The sequence below is a fragment of the Pipistrellus hanaki genome, assembly GCF_964339955.1.
Source record: "Pipistrellus hanaki genome assembly, chromosome: 3".
Taxonomy (NCBI): domain Eukaryota; kingdom Metazoa; phylum Chordata; class Mammalia; order Chiroptera; family Vespertilionidae; genus Pipistrellus; species Pipistrellus hanaki.
In genome coordinates, this window is record NC_140505.1 from 141,327,233 (window position 1) to 141,346,622 (window position 19,390).

The 19,390-nt window shown below is 62.0% G+C and overlaps 1 protein-coding gene across 4 annotated transcripts; it reads right to left on the reverse strand.

Annotated features, from left to right (window-relative positions):
* Positions 1–17: 17 nt before the first annotated feature.
* On the reverse strand, positions 18–18,252 carry TNS2 (tensin 2). Of its 4 annotated transcripts, none has more exons than XM_084877294.1 (29): positions 17,129–18,252; positions 12,561–12,669; positions 12,073–12,110; positions 11,158–11,196; positions 10,787–10,825; positions 10,329–10,378; positions 9,919–10,090; positions 9,619–9,669; positions 9,186–9,308; positions 9,036–9,100; positions 8,150–8,233; positions 7,017–7,129; positions 6,869–6,929; positions 6,532–6,607; positions 6,154–6,283; positions 5,999–6,064; positions 5,817–5,930; positions 4,435–5,646; positions 4,147–4,297; positions 3,451–4,040; positions 3,238–3,327; positions 2,773–2,898; positions 2,483–2,575; positions 2,281–2,358; positions 2,080–2,157; positions 1,042–1,210; positions 883–951; positions 735–764; positions 18–608 (listed from the first exon to the last, which is right to left on the reverse strand). In XM_084877294.1, the coding sequence occupies exons 1-29, from the start codon at positions 17,660–17,662 to the stop codon at positions 470–472; spliced, it is 4,689 nt and encodes a 1,562-aa protein (XP_084733420.1). In that variant the 5' UTR covers positions 17,663–18,252; the 3' UTR covers positions 18–469. The 4 variants fall into 4 exon arrangements, with proteins under 4 accessions (XP_084733420.1, XP_084733419.1, XP_084733421.1 ...); XM_084877293.1 differs by having other exon boundaries at positions 4,435–5,649; XM_084877295.1 differs by lacking the exon at positions 17,129–18,252 and adding an exon at positions 14,260–14,550.
* Positions 18,253–19,390: the final 1,138 nt, after the last annotated feature.

A 19,390-nucleotide genomic window follows, 5' to 3' on the forward strand; every position in this document is an offset into this window, starting at 1 on the left:
ACGACTCCACCTCCAAGTAGACATCATAGAAATTCTTTATTATTAGACAAAAATAGACTCTTTCCCCCCCTTTTCCTGTGATCCCACTCTGATCCCTCTGCTCAGAGAAGGCAGAGGAGGGAGTACGTTGCTCCCCAGCCTGCTCCCCTCTCCCCGCCACACTGGGACCTGCAGCTGGGTGGAACTGGCTCCTCTCCAGGGCTGACGTACAGGTGGGGCTGTCCTGATCGCTTCCTCACCCTTCACATGCCCATCTCTGCCATCTGCTCACGTGCAAGGTCATCTCGTGGGCCCGTCCACTTAGCTTAGCAGGCTGGGGCGGGGCGGGGGAGCAGTGTCCCAGGCTGGTGCCCACTGCCTATTCCTAAGGGAGAGGGCCGGCTCCGGGGCCCAGGCCGGGGGAAGTGAGGGCTGTGGGGTGCTGGGAGGGACGCAGTGTTGGTGTGGGCTCTGAGCTTGTGGCCTTCCTTCATTTCCTCTGGCCCAGTAGAACTTTGGTGATAAAGGTGACAATGGCGCCTGCAGGCTGATCAGGGTCAAGCTCTGCGAAGAGGTGACACACATTCTCCCAGGGGCTTGCCGGCTTCTTGGCCACGAAGCCAAAGATCCTAGGGGGACAAAGGTGGTCAGGTGGGGGCTCAGCACCCTTCCACAAGGGATACAGAGCCGGGGTGGGGAGGAAGGAGGCACGTCAATCCCGTGGAGGAAAGGGATTGCACTGATGGGAAGCTTACTTGGAGGTGGTTCCATCGGGGTTGGTCCATCTGCAAAAGGAAAAGAAGTGTGACGAATGCACCCCAGGGAATGGCTACCAGAGGAGGAGCTGGCCAGGGGCCTGGTTTGCAGGGCCCGATGGGGAGAAAGGGCAGGAGGGAGAGTCACCTCCGGTCCTGAGGGTCAGTGCTGGAGAAGGTGATGCTGTTCACTGGATAATGGCGGCGAAAGAAAAGCCTGTGAAGAGGAAGGGGGAGTCACACCCAGAAATTGGGGTCCCGAGGGCCTGTGTTTGGGATTCCCCAGGCGCTCAGGGCACACACTCACTTCCTTTGGTTGTCTGTCAGGGTAATGCCCTGGGCTGAGACCTTGAAGTGCACTACAGCTGGCGTCGGGCGGGGGCTGCAGCCCAGAGCTGCCGAGCTTGCCCGGGCGACCGCCTGGGGGCCCGTCAGTGACTCGGTCTCCACGGAAGTCAGGTAGAGCACACTGCAGGCTTTGGGGACAAGAAGAGGGTTGTGGGGGAGCACTGGCTCCATCAGCCCTGAGAGTTGTCTCCCCTCCCCCTCCTCCCCACCAGCTCTTGTACTTTTCCCTGGCTAGCTCTGCTCAAAATGCATTGGAATCACAAAGGTAACTTTTTTATAAATATATATTTTATTGATTTTCACAGAAAGGAAGGGAGAGGGACAGAGAGCTAGAAATATCGATGAGAGAATCATCGACCAGCTGCCTCCTGCACACCCCCAACTGGGAATGTGCCCGCAACCAATGTACATGCCCTTGACCAGAATCGAACCTGGGACCTTTCATTCCGCAGGCTGATGCTCTATCCACTGAGCCAAACCGGTTTTGGCATAAAGGTAACTATTAAAAAAGGCAGATTCTGCCAAAACCGGTTTGGCTCAGTGGATAGGGCATTGGCCTGCGGACTGAGAGGTCCCAGGTTCAATTCCGGTCAAGGGCATGTACATTGGTTGCGGGCACATCCCCAGTGGGAAGTGTGCAGGAGGCAGCTGGTCGATGTTCCTCTCTCATCGATGTTTCTAGCTCTCTATCCCTCTCCCTTCCTCTCTGTAAAAAAAAAAAGGCAGATTCTATGACCCCTAGATCTACAGTCAGAGATGCTGGAACTGGACCTGAGAATCTGCATTCCGACGAGCCCCCTCCCCAGGATTCTCATGTTCACAAAACTTTGAGAACCCAGACTGGGGACCTCCTTATCCAACCTCCCTACAAAGATGAGGCTCCCCTGCCTTATGGTTTAAAAGCATCTGCCAGCGCCCGTCCATCTCAAGGCCTTTCCGTGTGCTGTGCCCGTGTCTGCAGTGCCCCCGTGGTGCCCAGGGAGGGAGAGGCCCCTACCGGCGCCCTGCCGCAGGAGGTCTGCCGCTGTGCTCATGTTGGCAGGCACCGGGATCTCCGGGGTCTCCTCCAGAGGATCTGAAGAGAAGAGCCAGCAGGCAGGTCAGCAGGGAGTGGCATTGGAGAGAGCTGCAGAACTCCCTCTGCCATCCCAAAGGAGGGCAGGCTGCGGTGGGCGGGGAGGACAGACAAAACACCCACCTTTGCTGGGAATGCGCAGGCAGCAGGGCAGGGACAGGGGGGAGATGGAGTGCTGGGAGACCAGGGCGGAGAGGCTGCCTGCAGAGAGGTGAGAGAAGTCCTGGGGTGCCCGCAGGGTGCCCCAACCTTCCCCCCACCCTCCTGAAATCCCTTGGCCTCCCTAGACCCACCCAGCGTGGCCTCCCCGGCCCCAGCTTCTCACCAAAGTAGGGCTCGCTGGGACAACCCTTGATCTTCACGCCTTTGGGCCCGGTCTCAATGAGAAAATGGCGGACCAGCTGTTCCAAGGGGTCCCCTGAGAGGCCGGGAGGGGAGAGAGAGGCTTTATCAGATTCCAGGTTCCTGCCTCTATCCTGCTGGGATTCTTTCCAGTGCCTGAGAGTCACTTCCTGTCCCTCCCACCAAGAAGGGGCAGGGCCCGCCACCCCTTGTCCTGCCACTGTGCCTGCCCCGCCCCACTCCCCATCCCATTTGGGTCTGGGGGTTCTGTACCTTTCCAGGGCTGAGCACTGGGTGGGGGTGTAGCCACCTTGAGGGCCAGCCCATAGGCTCCTTGGAATGAATGGCTGTCCCTGATGAGGAAGGCCCCAGGGTCCTTGTCCTTCAGCAGGGCGATGGCTGGGGGAGGCAGAGTGTTCACTCACAGTGGCTGGCTGAGCCCCAGGCGGCTGCTCCTCGGCTCTGCCAGCCAGCTCCCCAGGCGCTGTCCTGACAGCTGGGGCAGTGTTGGGCATCTGGGCACAGCACTTTAGAATCAACAGGGAGGGTGCTGACAACAGCCAGTCTACATCTCCTTGGGCACAAAGCCGAGAATCACCTGCTAGTGAGGCGCTCCGCTCAGAGTCAACACTGAGACGGGTGGAGGCAGTAAGGGCGCCAACTGGAAGGCTGGCTGGATCGGGCAAAGCCCAGACAGAGCCCTGGAGGGTGGGAGCGGTGGGCAGGCTGGCTTCTCACCTTGGTCACGGGACAGGTGTGGCTTGTACCAGAACTTGGACGTATCCTGGACAAACTTGACGTTGCTCTGGCTCTCTTGGAGGGGAGGCTCTGGGGCAGGGAAGGACTGAGCTTGGCCCCAGGGCTCCCAAGTGCCCACACCATGCCCACCCCTGGGGAAAAGGTCTCTTCCAAGGTGGCCCCCCTCACACCCCTTCCTCGAGGCCTTTATACCTGGGGGCTGAGGGGTGTTATCTGGGAGCTGAGGTGCGAAGGTGACGTGGTGACTGGTGCCTCTGGCTGGTGGTGATGCCTGCCCTGGGCCCCAGGGGCCCGGCTGTGGCCCAGGCCCCGGCGGGTGGCGTTTCTCAGGAAGTGGGGGCTGGGTGGGGCCATTGATATCATAGGATGCTGCCACGGGGAAGGCAGGCGTGGGTGAGCTCTGAGGTGGCTCAGGGCTGGCCACAAGCCAGGGCATCTGGGTAGGCACAGGCGTGAGGGGGGACCCGTCCGGGCTGTCCGGTGGCTCTCGAAGGCCCTGCCAGGGGGCGTGGCGGAGGCCGGGCAGCGTGGTGGGCACAGGGCCCCTTGGGCTGCCACTGTCTGAGCGACCCCCGGGACTCCTCTGCTGAGGCCAGTCGTTGGGTGAGCTGGGCGGGGAGGTCGGGGATAAGGGGCTTGGGGCCGGAGGCTCAAGCCCACTTCTTGCTGGCAGCTCAGGAGGCTTCTCAGCGCCCCCCTGGGGTACAGGCAGCAAGGGCTCGCCAGGACTCAGTCTCTGAGGGGGTGCCAAAGTGGGGGACCTGGTGTCCTGCCGCCGGGTGCTGTGGGGAGGGAGGACAGGTAGTCAGCAGGGCCTCAGAGTCCCCCGTGGTGAGCTGCCCCCCCACCCCAGCCTTCAGTGTGTGGGGCAAAGAGCTGTTTGCCTACCTTTCCTTGCCCTGGACCGGGCTGCTGGTGTGCAGGGGTGTGGAGGGACCAGACATCTCTGAAGAGGTACTGCCCGGGGCATCTCGGGGAGACCGAGGCAGGGTGCTGTGCCTGCTGGGGCCCTCCCTCCAGGGCGCCGGCTCAGGCGACTCTGCAGGGAAGGGGAGAGTAGAGGCCGTGAGTCAGGAACAGGCCTCTGCCTGGCTTAGGTCTTTCGCTCTGTTCCTTCCCAACCATATTCTAGAGCCCTCCTCTGCCCGGGGCACTTCCCACCCCAGGGCCCCTCACCTGCAGATGTCAGGGGTCCTGCTGGGGCCAGGTGGCCGGGCAGCGGATACCTGTCCCCTCCCTCCTCTGCAGGGATCTCGTAGCTCAGCTTCCTGGATGGTGGGTAGGGTGGGCTGCCCGGCGACACGGAGCCAGCCCGTGGGGAGTGGGCCCCAGGGCTGGGGTACCCTCTGCCCTCACCCGCAGAGCCGAAGCTGTGGGGCACCCGGCCATACGCTGGGCAGAAACTGGGAACCGCACCTCCATAGCCGTAGGTCACCAGGGCAGGGTAGCCCGGATGCCCATACCTGCCTTCTGGGCACAGGGCATAGGAGCAGCCCTCGTGCCCTTCCTCGCCTGCCTTGGGTGGCTTCAGGCAGCTGTAGTCAGGTATTGGGGCATGGTGGTGCCCGCAAGCTGGCACCAGCAGGGGGAGCGGGTGCCCGGGCCGCACAGGGTGCAGGAGAGGCTTGCTGGCCTCGCTCGCCCACCCCTCTCCAGCCTCCCTCTCCAGCCGTAGCCCATACAGAGCCGTGGTGGGCAGCGCCAGCTTCTCCTGACAAGCGGGGCAGGAACACAGGGCGGTGGGCAGCCCAGGTTCCTCCAGGATCACCACCTCCCGGTAGCCTGGGGCGCGGTAGCCGAAGTCCCCGCCGGCCGGCTTCCCCAGCTCGGGGGCATAAGGGTACGGCCCCTCGGACAGCGACCTGCAGAGGCGCCTCTTCTCCACGGAGGCCTCGGCATAGCCCTGGGCCGGCCCCTCGTACCCATAGGCCAGCCGCCGCCTCTCCAGGGTGCCCTCTGGCTGGTAGTAGCCCCCATTGGGGACCCCGCAGGGCTCCCGGTAGCCCTGGCGGCAGGAGCAGTGGCGGCTGAGGGCAGGTCGGTGGCCCGCGTACGTCCCAAGGTGGGCGCCTCCGCTGGCAGGGGGCTGCTCCTCGTCATCCAGGATGGCCGTCTCGCGCCCGGCCCCCCGGCCCCCGCCGGCCACCCCGCAGCCTCCCAGGAGGCGGTCCAGCTCCTGCCGCTCGGCAGCGGTGGGGGGTGGCCGGCCGGGGGACTCCGCCGCCGGCTCAGTGGTGATGGTGGACGAATGGCCGGAGTCGCTGCTGATGGACAGCAGCGGGGCTGGGGGCAGCTCCGGAGAAGGCGCCGGCGGAGTCTGGCGGGGGGCTCGCTGCACCTGGGCGTACGGACTGCCATCGAGGGGGCCCCGCGTGTGGGTCAGGGAGCCTGCGTGGGGAGAGGAAGGGTGGCAGGCAGGGAAAGGAGAGTGTTAATGAGGGGGACAGCCCTGGAGACTCCGGCTCAGGGGGTGTCTCTTGGGAGGCGGACCTGCTTGGGGAGGAAAGAGCGCACCCCCCCACCCTCCCCTCCCGCCGCGGTTGGGCCGCTGCACACACCTTCCGCGCTGTCCTCGTGGTGCTGGTTGAAGTTCTCGTAGGAGTCCCAGCGCACAGCGGGCTCGGCCGTGTTGTAGTCCACGGTGATGGCGGGGTCGTTCCGGGGGGTGTTTCCTGCGGAAGGCCCACGCGGTGAGAAGCAGGCCCTCGGCCTTCAGCCCTGCCTGCCCCCCTGCGCTTACCTTTCATCTTCTCGGGGCTGGAGGAGAAGAGGAACTCCACTGACGCTTGGAAGGGGAACCTCTCATCTGTGAGGAGCGGACAGTGAGAAGCCAGGTCCCCCGCCCGCCTGCCCTCTCCTGGGACCTGGCCCTCACACCACCTGTCTCCGACTCACCCGTCCAGGCCTCGTCCAGCTGGTCTTTGGGAAAGGAGAGCCGTGGCCCGTGGATGGTGCACGTGTGGAACTGGACTCGGAACACCAGGGTCCGGTCTGTCCCCCGGCCACTCTTGTGATAGCACGTCACCTGGCGAGGGAGCCTGGGGTCAGGTCCTCATGTCCACTTCCCCCTCCTCTGTGGTTCTACCCTTTGGGGTGCCTGCCTACAGCCCTGCCTGGCCTCAGCCTCAAGGTGACCCCCGTGTAGGAGACCTCCCTTCCCCCTCCAATATGGATTGAATTCATGATTCACTAGAGCTTGTGCTGCTGGCAGGAGATGACAGTACCACCCGTCGGCCCATCTCCAAGCCTCCTCTTGTTGCCAAGGCCCCTCACCATGACGTCGCCTTTGAGGAGGAGGGCTGGCTCCAGGCTGATGCAAAGCTGCTGGGGACCAGGGCCTGCGATGTGACTGGAAGAGAGGGAAAGGCAGAGCGGAGTCAGAGGCCCTCAGGCTCAGTGGGAAGAGTCAGAAGGCAGTTGGGAGAGGGGAGTCTGAGCCCTGGGTGAGAGACCTTTAGCTGAGCCTCAGCTTCCCCATCTATGAAAGGGACCCCATGGTGGTGTCAGTTTCCGGTACAGTGGCTAGAGCTGGAGGCCTAGGTGCTTGGGGAGGCTGGAGAAACAGGGAGCTGGGGCCCAGGGGAGCAGGGGATGGGAGCACAGCACTCACTAGACTCCAGATGTGTAGACAAGCTGCATGGACTGGTAGATCTTGAGGAAGGGCTGGAAGCCTAGACGGGCAAGAAGGCACATGAGGAGGACTGAGTGACGGGGGTGGGGGAACAGCCCCCCATGGCGTACATCCCAGGCAGACTCACCTGTGCCAGGCTCAAAGGCTGGCAGCACAGGCACGAGCACATAGTGCAGGAAGAGAGGGCTGCTGTTCATTCTGATGGAGCCAGACAGCAGGCCGCTGAAGTAGTTGATGTATCTGGGGGGGACGGAGGGGGTGTCAAGAAGAACATAAGCCCCTTCCTCTGGAGGTCCCCTTGTAGCACTTCAACTGTGCACACCTCCCACCCACCCTTAGAAGGCCTGCTCTTCTCCTCAGCACTTTCCTCCCATTCCAGCCACCAGAAAGTTCTCCCTTGTATCTAACCTCAATCCTTCCTGCTGCTTCAAGATTTTATGCTTGCTGCCCCCTTTGCCTAGACCTTAGAGACAGAACCTTAGAGACAGAACCTGCAAGTTTCTCTTTTTTATGTTTTTTTTTTTTTTTTTTTTAAGTCTGTTTTTATTGCCGAAACTGGTTTGGCTCAGTGGATAGAGCATTTGTCTGCAGACTGAAAGGTCCCAGGATCGATTCCAGTCAAGGGCATGTACATTGGTTGTGGGCATACCCCTGGTAGGGGGTGTGCAGGAGGCAGCTGGTCGATGTTTCTCTCTCATCGATGTTTCTAGCTCTCTGTCCCTCTCCCTTCCTCTCTGTGAAAAAATCAATAAAATATATACCAAAAAAAAAAAAGTATGTTTTTATTGATTTTTAGAGAGGAAGGGAAAGGGATAGAGAGCTAGAAACATTGGTGAGAAAGAATCATTGATTGGCTGCCTCCTGCATGCCCTCTATTGGGGATCGAACCCACAAGCTGGGCATGTGCCCTGACCAGGAATTGAACCGGTGACCTTTTGGTTCATAGGTCAGTGCTCAACCACCTAACCACACTAGCCGGGTTGCAAGTCTCTAAAATAAGACTCAGCTTTATTTTCTTCATAGCACTTGTCATCCTCCAACACGATCTTGTCTATTCATCACAGGTTCATTGCCTTCTACTCCCCTGGAATGTAAGGTCCGTAAAAGCAAGGATCTTGTTTGTTCTGAATGCTCAGCACTTGGCCCAGTGCCTGGCACATCCAGGTGCCCGTTAAAGTGTGCTATGTGAGTGAGAAAAACTTGACCTTGGTAGCCATGGAGAGACTACTCCTCCGGCCTGTCCCCACCCAGGTGGCTCACCGGCGCTGGGAGGGCTGCAGATCCGCGGCCACCTTGTCCTCACAGAACTTCCGCATGGTAAGAGTGGCCAGTGCCTGGTCCGCCCTGGGGAGAGCAAATAAGTGCAGGGGGTGAGGGGATGGTCTCCATCCTGGTCTCCCATCTCTAAGCCCCAGGGGAGGATGAGAGAGGGGACCCCCAAATCTAGAGAAAACTTATTGTAGTGGTAACGAGAACTAGAAACCCCACATAAGTCGCTTTACTAGTTGCTGGACCTCAAACAGTTGTTCCCTGAGCTTTAGTTTCCTCATCTGTAAAATGGGGCAATTGGCCATGTTATGGGTTGAATTGTGTCCCCCAAAAAGATATATATACCTCAGAATGTGACCTTATTTGGCAATAGGGTCGTTGCAGATGTAATTAGTTAAGGTGTCATACTGGAGTAGGGTGAGCCCTTAATCCAATATGATTGGTGTCCTTAGAAGAAGAGAAGAAACACAGACACACAGAGAGAAGGTCACGTGACGACGGAGGCAGAGATTGGAGGGATGCAGCCACAAGCCAAGGAGCACTAAGGATTGCTGGCCACCACCAGGAGCTAGGAGGAGGCAAGGAAGGATTCTGCCCGGAGTCTCAGAGGGAGTGAGGTCCTGCGGACGCCTCAGTTTTAGATTTCTAGCCTCCAGAACGGAGACAATCAATTTCTGCTGTCTTAAGCCACTTAGTTCGTGGCAGCCCCAGAGAACTGTGATGAAGTACAAGTGAGAAAAAGGAGGTGGCAATGTCAGGTTATTGGTACATGGCTCTCTGAACACAGAGGTGGGGCTTCAGGGGGAATGGGCTGGCCAAGGACCAGCTGGAGGAAGGGCCATTGGGGAAGGGGCCACTCAAGCGCCAGGAGCCTCACCCTGCGGAGATCTTGCTGTAGTGCATGTAGGCAGAGACGATGACCCCGAGCTTGCTCTTGCTCCCCTGAGAATAGAGACGGGGATGCAGGGCCTGCTGGGACCCCAGGCTGAGGACAGCCCGGCCCTGCAAACCCGAGGTCCCAGCCCACCTTGCAGTACAGTACGACCACATGCTGTGGGTCAGCACTGAGCCAGGTCTCCATGGCTTTGCAGATGGAGCACAGCTTGTCCAGGGGGGGTGCGTGCAGCTCAGGCCAACCGAAGTCCTGGACCTGGGGGTGGGGGGTGCAGGGGTGAAACTTGGAGGGGGGGCACAGCCAAGAGAGATGGATGGAAAAGGGACATGGTGTATGGGTCTGGGGCAAGGTCGGCCTCTTGGCTGTCCATAGCAGCCTCACCACTTTCCACCTCTGTGCAGTGGGTTGATACCCGTGGCACCATGCTTTGGGGTGACTCAAATATATGTCATATGATAACGTGCTTAAGCGTGAAGTAGATACCAGTTGCTACTGTTAATAACCAGGAGGCTGGGGGCTTCTTGTGTGGGGATGATTCTGTTTGATGGCTTTAATGCCTGCCTACCTTGGGATTTAGGCGGGTCAGGTCGTGTCTTTTTTCCGAAAGGTTGAAGAACTGCAAGAAAAGGGGGGAGGCTTTAGACCTGACGCATGAAGATGGTAACGCCCGCAGTGACCCTAAGAGTCCTTCTCCAGAATGAGGAGGTTGCCAGGGCCCTGCCCGCAGCGACAGAGTCGTGGGCACTCCAGGGCGGTTCCAGCTGCCCCGGGCCCCGCCTCCGATGGCGTGACGTCAGGGCGCAGCCTAGCCCATCCAGGCCTCCCAGCCCTCCCATTGGCTGGCGGCGGCAGGCCCCGCCCTCACCAGGTACTTGTCCCGGTGCTTGGACTGCAGCACGTGAGCCAGCTCGCGCAGGTGGCTCCGGTGCCGCTCCTCGTCCGGCCGCGCCGGGAAGGCGGCGGCCAGGATCCGCTCGGTCACGTAGGTGAGGTCCAGGTCCCAGCGGCGCTCCATGAGCGGGTCCAGGCTGAAGCTCCTGGAAGGTGCGAGGCCGCGTGAGGGACGGAGGGGCGGGGTCTCGGAGGGGCGGGTGTGATGGATGGGTGTCTGTCTGACCGTGGGCGGGTGAGGCCTCCTGGTCCCCAGTGGGTGGGGCTGTCCACTTGGGCGGTGGAGCTGTCCCAGGGGGTTTTGCTGGGGCCCCTGCCCCTGGCTGAGGGGTGGGGACGGCGTCAGGGGCATCCCGTGGGCCCACCTTCGGCGCCCGCACTTACCTGGGCAGAGTGCTGCGCTGCTTGGAGTGGTTCAGAGACTTGGTGGATCCCTGGAGGGTGAGACGAGATGATGAGCAAGCGTCTCTTTGGGTGTCTTCCCCCACAACCCCCCACACTCCAGGGTTCTAGGGTCCCCACTCCAGAGATCTAAGAACTTTTGTCCTCAGAAGAGGCCTAGGTTCCTTTATTTATTTATTTATTTTTAATTTTACAGAGAGGAAGAGAGGGAATAGAGAGCCAGAAACATCGATGAAAGAGATGAGAGAGAATCATCGATCAGCTGCCTCTTGCACACCCCCCACTGGGGATGTGCCCGGAATTGAACCCCAGACCCTTCAGTCCGCAGGCCGATGCTCTATCCACTGAGCCAAACCGGTTACGGGAAACCTAGTCCTTCCTCCCATACTCCCAGCGCTTCCTGCTCCCGCCCCCACGCCGCCCCCTCCAGCATCACCTACCAGGTGCTCTATGCGCCTCACGGGGGCCGTGTTTCTCCGCTAGAGGCGGGCGGGGCGGGCGGGGTGGAGAAGGGGTGGTTAGGAGAGGAGCAAGGCCCTGTCTGGGCCCCGGGAAAGCGGAGACCGCCTGCCAAGTCCCTGGAAAGGCTCTATTGGGAAAGGGAGGAGAGTCCTACGCCCAAGAGCTCAGAGGAGAAGAGAGAGAAGGCTGAGACCATGTTTCCTTCTATCTCAGGATGAGCCATACCCACAGCAGTCCATTCAAGGTAACTCTGCCCTCCCTCCTCCCGCCCCTCCCCCTGTGGCCACCAGACTTTTGGACCCTGCAGCCAGGTTCCTCGCCTCCCCCTTCCGTCCCAGCGCTCACTCACCAGCTCTGCGGGAGGCACGGCCTGGCAGGACGAAGTCACCTGGAAGGAGACCTGAGTGAGGGGCTAAGCTCCCGGTGAAGCGGGCTCTGCTGGGCTTAAGGATGGGGCCACCCCTCCGCGTCAGCGAGGTGGAGGGGCTGTTAGGAGATGGGTGCAGGCTCCAGCTGAAGTCCCTCTATTTAAGGGAGCCTCCCCTCTGGCTCCTAGGTCCCTCAGCCCAGGCCCCCCACTTGTTGCTCTTGGCTCCCAGCCCCGTGCCCACACAGACCCCCATTCATCCAGCTGCAGGGCAGGAGTTATATATAGAGCCATGCAGGCAGGCCACGGCCAGGCACTGACACTGGCCTCTTTCACCGGAGACCCCGCCCCTGGGCACACAGCTCCCCCAAGCTGGCTCCAGGGCTCTGGGGACCCCCATACTGCAGGAGGGGGACCAGGGACCCTCCTCTGGGATGGGGTGTCTCAGGTCCCCAGTGGACAGGGTGTGCCGTCTCTACAGCTTGCACCTCTGCCCAGCCTCTCCGGGGCTGAGGACAAGACCCACCCAGGCATCCTGGGGCCCCCTCCCCAGAGGGAAGGCACAGCCCATCCGGCTGCCCAGTCTCTGAAATACTGCTCCCCCCACCCCCCACCCCACCCTTCCTCCTTCTCATTCATTCCCCACCCCCACTCTCTTGCCAGCTGCAGCCTGGGCACAGCACCAAGACAAACGCTGTCTAGCTGTCCACTCGCCTGGGCCAGACCTCCAGGGGGTGGAGTAGGGTGGCTCTTAAAGGGCCCGGAACAGCACCCTCTCCCACCTCAGCAGGGGCTCCCCAAGGAAGAGAGGGGTGGAGGGGTGGTGCCAGAGTGGCTGGAGAAGCCTGTTTTGAGGAGGAAGGGACCTCCGTTCCCTCCTCCCAACCAGGTACCCACCTTGGCTTCACATTTTCTGTGTGTGGCCACCTTGCAGACTGAGGGGAAAAGGGAGAGGAAGGGTTAGCAGGGGCTTTTCTGGGGTGACCCTCTCCCGTCTCCCCAGGCCCTGGAACCAGACGCCCTGTGACTTGCAGGAGGAAGGGTGGGGTGGGGGGTGGGGGGAGCAGTATTTCAGAGATGGAGTGGGGGGAGCAGGGGCAGAGATGGCAGTGGAGTACTACTGCCTAGGCCGGGATTGGGGAGGGGGCACTGACAGGGAGGGAGGGAGGCCCCCAGCCACAGTCAGGGTGGGAAGGTGTTGCTGGGGGTGTTGGCCATGGGGAGCAAGGGCTGTTGGGAAGGGGGGCAGCTGCCTCCCGGAGCCCATGCTGCCCAGGCACGGGGCGGTGTGCACATTTGTTTATGTTCCGCGGTCCTGCCAGCTGGAGCTGTGAGACAGAGCGGTGCTGGGCAGAGGCTCTCAGCCGCAGCACAGGGTACCTCACCTCTGCAGGACACGCCCGTCCCATCGATGGTCACCTTGCACACTGCACAGACAGGTGGCTTCTTCCGGAAAACCTTCTCCCGGAAGCTGTGTGGCTCAGCTTTCCTAGGCTAGGGGGGCGGGGGACAGACAGACAGGTGTCCGTTCACAGCGGGCCCGTCTCTGGGGTCAGGCCGGTTCCTTTCTGCCTCCACCCGACTGATTGAAGTCCCTAAACCGGTAGGACGCGCCGGCCACAGCTGTTTCCGGCCAGCTGTGGGCCTGTCCTTGACAGTGCGTGGAATCTGGCCCGTTGCAACACCCTCGCCGGGTCAGCTCCTCCCCACGGGATCACTCAGGCCCTGCACGTGGCCCTGGTGTGTGACCCGCTTGTGGTCACCGCCCCCCAGGAGAGCTTTCCTCCCGTGGAGGGGCCCTCTTACTCTCCCCTGTGAGGCCCCCCGTTTCTCCTCCCCTCTTACCCTCCCAGCCGAGGCTCATGCGCAGAGGGAGCAGCAGGGGGTCCAGACATGCATGTCGGAGGACAGTCCCTCAGCAGCACCCAGGCTGGCTGGTGGGAGTGGCCTCGGCCACTCCTGGTCCCCTGGCTCCTGCTGTCCCCACGCTCCAGGCAGCTGACAGGCCCTCCCTCCCTCGCCCCCCCCCTCCAAGAACAACATGTTTACTCATTGTGCACTGAAGCTGCAGGCAGAAGTTGTGTAAGAAGGCGGGCGGCAATGCTGGAGGGAGAGGCAGACCGGAGCGTGACCTTGGGGGAAATTTTTAGCTGCCTTGCTACTGGATGGAGTGAGCACCCCGTCGTTTGAGGGGGTTCAAGTGGGATCCCAGCATCGGCGGAGGGAGCGGGTCAGGGGTTATGAGGAGGCCCCATCCCTCCCACGGCGTTCCCTCCTCCCATCCTCTGTCTGAGGACCATTTGCCTCCTCTCTCCTGCCCATTTTTTCTCTCCTGGAGTTCAAGTTTCTGCCCCCTTCTTCCCTTCTATATATAGTATTGTCTCATGCTCCTTTGGGGGTAAAGCTGAAAAAATGTGGAGAAAACCATACCCCAACCCCAGCCTCCGACAGTGGGGGCTTCCAGGATCCCCAGCCTGGGGACCCAGGCAACACCCCTGGTCTCTTGGCTGCCTGTCCCTGAAACAGCTGGATTAAACCGGCAGCTGAACGCTCCTCAACTGGACCAACCTTGCTGGACCCACTAAGAAACTTGGGTGCAATTGGCATGAGCGGCACACAGAGGAGTGGAAAGCAAAGCCCCTGTGCCTAAGGCAACCCTGAGACCCGGCCGCCTCCCTCCCTCCCTCCCTCCCTCCCTTCCTCCCTCCCTCTCTCCCTACCGTCACCACCCCACCCCATTCCCCCTAAACGCCTCCACTTGGAGAAGGAGCCTCCTCTCCTAGCCTCGCTCTGGAGCTCCAGTGCAGCGCCCAGAAAGGCCCTACAGTGAAGCGTACCAAGACGCAGGTGTAGGGGCCGGGCCCCCCCAGGGCTGGCCTGTGTTGGGGCAGGAAGGTGACAGAGGAGCCAAAGCATCCCGGTTCTGCCCTGGCCACCCCAAAGGGGCAGAGTACGGGGATGGAGAGTAAGGGAAGAGGGCTGAAGAAGAGGGTCTGGCCCGGTAATGTGATCTCCTAGTCCCCTCCCCCACAGCCCCCACCTCCACCGCGGCCCCTCCTCCGCCCTGCCGGTGGGCACTCCTACCCTGGTGGTGGCCCGGCTGCTGTCCCTCCTCCCTAGGGCTCTGAGCAGCCGCTCCACGGGGCCGCTGGACTTCATGGTGTCCGGCCGTGTGGGCGCCGCGGCGGGCCCCGAACAATGCTGGGGCCAGGCCCGGGGCTTCCTGGAAGCGGCTGGCGAGGCCGCGGCTTCCCCTGGGTGGAGGGTAGGCTGTCTGGCTGGAGTGAGGAGAAGCCCAGCCCTGGAAGCGGAGGGGAGTACAGGCGGGAAGGGGGCAGGTCGCTGCTCCAGGAAGTGGGGTGGGGGGAGGATGGGGGAGGCCCGGAGATCAGGTTCCCAGGATCTATCCTGCTGGGAGTGTCAGCCCAAGATCTTCTGCCCCCACCCCCAGCCCTCTTGCTCTGGAGCGGCCCTGAACCTAGGAATCTATCCTAACCAGGGATCTGCGATGACCCTGAGATCCGCTTCCCCCGCCCCTCCCCGGCGGTGCGGCCGGATGGGGGCAGGGTGGGAATTTAGGTCTCCGGGCAGGGCTCAAGGGCCAGCAGGGAACACGGAGTCCTGACCAGGCTGGCCTCCCAGCTGAACTCTCAGGCTCTCTGGGGACTTCTGGTGTTTGGGGGGGGGTGAGGGGGGTGAGGGGGGGTGGGTGGGCCCTAGGAAACTGTCCTGGCCAGCCCAGGATCCTAGGATCCAGAGTGCATCCTGCGGATCAGGGAAAAGGGGGCTGAGGGCCAGCTTCTGCCTCAGTGTCACAGGTTGTGAAGTAGGAAAAGGAAAACATGCGTGCCCCTCCTTCCCCCACTCACGCTGGCAGGCAGATTCCAGCCAGCAGGCTGCTTTGCCCGCAGGAGTGATCCGTCCCCGCCCGGCCCAAGGCGTCTGAGGCCCTTCTCCTGACAGCCCCCAGATGCTCTGCTCTGACACAGGCCCCCGCTCACTCACTTCTCGGGCTGGTTTCTGCCCAGCTTCTCAGATCCCTGGCCCCTCTTTGGGCTCTGCCACTGCGGCCCCAGGGCTGCCCCTCCCCCAAAGCCTGAGTACCACGTTCATGGCTCCCCGAGCTCTGCCCTCCTTCCTCAGCAGCTGTCCCAGGACCTGAGTATGGACAGGAGTGCCCCCCCGCCCCCCCACATACTCCACACCCCTCCGTGGGCCTCCTGCCTCCCTCCTGGGCACTGGGCCAACTTCCTGTCCCGGGAGTCAAGGGAAGGAGGTGGTTTGGGGCCTTGGAAACAGGGGAAGTGATCTTCCAAAAATATAAGGGGTTCATGCTCTGGGGTCTCAGCCCCAAGCCTCGGACAGCACCCCTGGGACCAGCCAGAGCTGTCACTTGAAAGAATGTGCAAATACCTACCCCCCTCATTTGCATGGTATTTACTGAATGTCCCAGCGCTGCGCAGCTCCCCCAGCTCTGGCATCTCCCACCAGGTCCTTACCCGGCCCTCTCCCGCCCTCTTGCCCCTGGGCTGGACCGGTCCTGCCTTCTCCGGATGACTCCCCTTGTGGGAGCCCACTCAGGACACTTCTGTGGACCTGCGTGGGCTGGGCCTTGCCTGAGGCTTCTCTCTTGAAGCTCTAAATCTCCTTCCAGGTCAGGGGGTCTGTCCCCAGGGTACCTTGCCCAGAGGGAGACATCTGTGTGGCAAACGAGGGCCCCTAGCCTGTAACTGGAGAGGGGCACTGGCTCTGCAACCCACTCCCACCCCACCGGCTCTGGCCGGGTCCCAGGACATTCCAGGCCCCAGGCCAATGTGGGCAACTGGGCCTGGCCTCCTCCAGTCCCCGGCGCTGCTGGGGGAGGAGGGACGCTGGTAGGTGGGTGGCCTTTCTCTGCTCCAGTTGCTCACACCCTGACCGGGACCCTTCAGCGTGCTCTTTCCTCCTGCTCCCTCCAGAGGGGCTGAACGTCCCCTCCCCAAGAAGCCACCCTCCTCTGCAGCAGGTCTTCCAACATCTCCTGACCCTCCCTCTTTCCTTGTGGGGTCTCACTGAGCCCTCTGGGTGTCTGGGGAATTCTGGCTTTGGGTCCTTCCCCACCCTGTGAGGCACCTCGGAGGGAAGATGGAGAGAGGGAAGCACGGGTCCCTCGGCCGCGCGGAGCGGGAAAGCAGCTCCCTGGGGCAGGCCTGGAAAGGCATGGCCAGACCCCAGGACCCTTCTCCTGCCTGCCTGGAACATTCCAGAGCCCGTCAGCTTCTCCCCCGGCCTGGCCCCCATCGCACGCCGAAGCCCGGGGTTTGTTTGGAGAAACCCCTCCACCCACACTCCCCCTTCCTGGAAATAGCTGTGGTTGGATGAGAGGCCGGGAGCCCGGCCGCCACGGAGGAGGGGTGAGGCGCGGGAAGGCGGGCGGGAGGGAGGCGGCGTCTGCGGGTGTGCCAGGGGGGGTCTGGGGAACTGAGAGCAGCAGCAGCCCCAGGGGGCCGAGGAGTGGGGCTGGAAAGTGAAATCGGCCTCCTGGAGGCCTGCTTCCTGCCTCAGTTTCCCCGATGTGAAGTAGAGAAGGAAAATCCTCCCAGGCAAGGGCGGTCCGGGGCCTGCGCGTGGGAGATCGTGCCCCACGGCGACCCGGGAGCGGCGCCCGGTGCGGGGAGCGCGGGGCCCGGGGGCGTGTGCGCACCGGGCTCGCCAAGGCGTGACGGCCCCGACCGGAGTTTGACCGCCACCCGCGCCCCGCCCCCTGGTCCCCGTCCCGGCTGCCAGCTGTCTGGGCTCGCCGCGGCCCACGCCATCTCGGACCCCCGGCCCAGGGAGGGCCCAGGGACGCCGGCCCGGCTCCCCGCGCCCCCTCGGGCCCGGCGGCCCCGCGCCCCCTGGCGCCCGCCCCCGGCACTGCCCCCCGGGCCGTGACGCACAGGCCGCCGCCCTCCCGCCCGGCGCGGCCACTCACCTGCGGGGGGCGCCCGGCGGGGCGGGGGCGCGGCGGGGCGGGGCAGCAGCAGCAGGGGGAGCCCCCGGGCCAGCCCATCCCGGCGGGGCCCGCGCTGAGCGGCCGCGCGGGAGGCGCCGGAGGCGGGAGCGGGCGCCGCGCTCCTGGGCTCCCTCCCGCCCGCCCCGCCGCGCTCGCCCGCGCCCGCGCCGCCCTCTCCTCTCCTCCCTCCCGCGCTTCTCCCCTCCCTCCTGCCCCGCTCCAATCCCCACCTTCCGCTCGCTCCCGCCCCTCGGCCTCCTCTCTCCCCGCGCTCCCCACCTTCTGCGCACCCCGCTCACAAAGCGCTGGGAGGAAGGAAGGAGGAGCGCAGAGGCGCCGGGAGATGGGAAGAGCCCGGGAGGTTTGGGGAAGGTGGACACGGAGGACACAGGCCACAGAACCCTCACGAGCCAGACGGACGCAGAAGAGAAGGTGGGCCCAGGTCCAGACGGCACTGGAGGCCGGGGAGAGAGCTGCCTTGGCCTCTCCGATCGCCCCTCCACAGGGGTGCATTGGACTGGGCCTGACCCCGGAGCTGGAGCCACCCGCGCGGCGCGGCCTGGCGGGGCCAGCGCCACCTGACCACGGAGCACTGGACTCAGAGGAAGATGCCTGGGTCACCTGTGTTCCGAGTCTCTGGACACCCTTTCCTGGCCCTCAGCCTCACACGAGACTTCGCAGGTGTCACCTGGTCTCCCCGAAGGACTTAGCAGCGAGGACCTCCATACCAAGTTCAATACCAACCTCCCCAACCCACACACACACCGCCATTGCTAAGCAACTCCAGGCAGCCCACCCACTGCCCTGCTTGGGGGCTGGACGGTCACTCCCACTCCCTGGGAGACTTTCATGAGGTCTTCCTCCCATTTAACTCAGGCCCCAGGCTTCCAATGGGGTGGAAGTTCATTCTGTGGTTTAATATCACCCCCTTCTTTTGCAGAGTCTGAATCTGCCTCTGGGTAGTAACTTCTTGTAACGGACTTACGGGGCCATGGGGCGGGTTTGGGTTGTGCCGCCCTGGAGGGGAAGGTAAAGGAAAGGGGTCTCTTTCTAGAAGCTCTGAATCTGTATACATTCCCAGATCCCCCAATGTTCTTTAGCCGTGAGCACTTGCTGAACCTCTGTCTCTTCCTTCCCCTCCCTACTGGATTTTCCGTGATGAAAACAGCGGGAGTTGGGGGAGGGGGGCGGGGCGGGGGCAGCGTCCAGGGGGAGGTGGCTTCTGAGGAGCCAGGGCCCAGGGCTCAATGCCCAATGCCTGCTCAAAGCAGCCAGTACCATCACCGCTAAGGCCCTCCATCCTTTTTATGCTCAGCCTGCCTCTGGCAAGAGCTGGGAAGTCTGGTTCTGATTACCAGGGGGTGGAGCCCCTGATTTCAATCTGTCCAATCTAGCAGCAGGGAAGAGGCTGGGAAGCAGCACATGGTGACAGTGCGGTCCCCCAGAGACTGGCATTGGGAGGGGTGGGTGTTGCTGGGACTAGGGAGCCATGATCTTACTGCTCTTGGCTGAGTTGGTGTCCAACAGGCAGTCCAGAGGTTAGAGCAGTCACTGGGGTCTGGAGGGAGGGGCTGGGGGGTTGGAATGGAGCTGGGGAGGGAAGAGATTGGGAGGAGAGACAGGAGTTAGGAGAGCAACAGGGATCAGAGGCTACTGGAGGCGGGTAGGGCTGAAGGTCACTGTATTTTGGCAAGATTTGATTATGTCATTGAGAAACATGCGACGTGAAAATTGGTTCAATTCTTTGGAGCATATGCTAGTTCTTTAAATATCTTGCCTTTTCCAGAGTCTTTGGTTGGCCCTCTGATACATGTTAAGAGGGTAGGTTCTAACCTCTAAAGGTATCTAAAGGTGAGATGGGATTCAGCCAAGAGGCACTTGATTGAATCTCAGAGTGGTGGGTGGGCTAGAGCCTTTCACTCAAGCTGGTGTTGCTGTCCTCCAAGGAACTGGGGAGGATCATAAAGTGGGTAGCTGAACTACCAGCTCAGACTCGATGCTCGCTCTCACTGTGGGGGAAGGAGGCTGCCAAAAGGAAGCTGATGAGAGGCTGAGTGAAAAATTATTTTCACATAGGGCCAGCCAGGCAGACCAAGAGCTGCAGGACGGGGAAAGGGAGGAGGAAGCCAGGATGATGTTAGTAAAGTGAAACAATTTTAGCAACACCTCACCCACCTCCCTCCAAGCAGGTTTTCTTACCTTGATTATGCAGAGAGCAGCCCATCTTGGCACCGAAGGCTG

Coding starts and splice junctions, on each gene's coding strand:
- TNS2 (XM_084877293.1), bottom strand. CDS start 17,662: ATGCACCCCTGTGGAGGGGCGATCGGAGAGGCCAAGGCAGCTCTCTCC. Junction 8,234..9,035: donor TACAGCAAGATCTCCGCAGG/GTGAGGCTCCTG, acceptor TGCTCTCCCCAG/GGCGGACCAGGCACTGGCCA. Junction 765..882: donor ACTGACCCTCAGGACCGGAG/GTGACTCTCCCT, acceptor TTCCTTTTGCAG/ATGGACCAACCCCGATGGAA.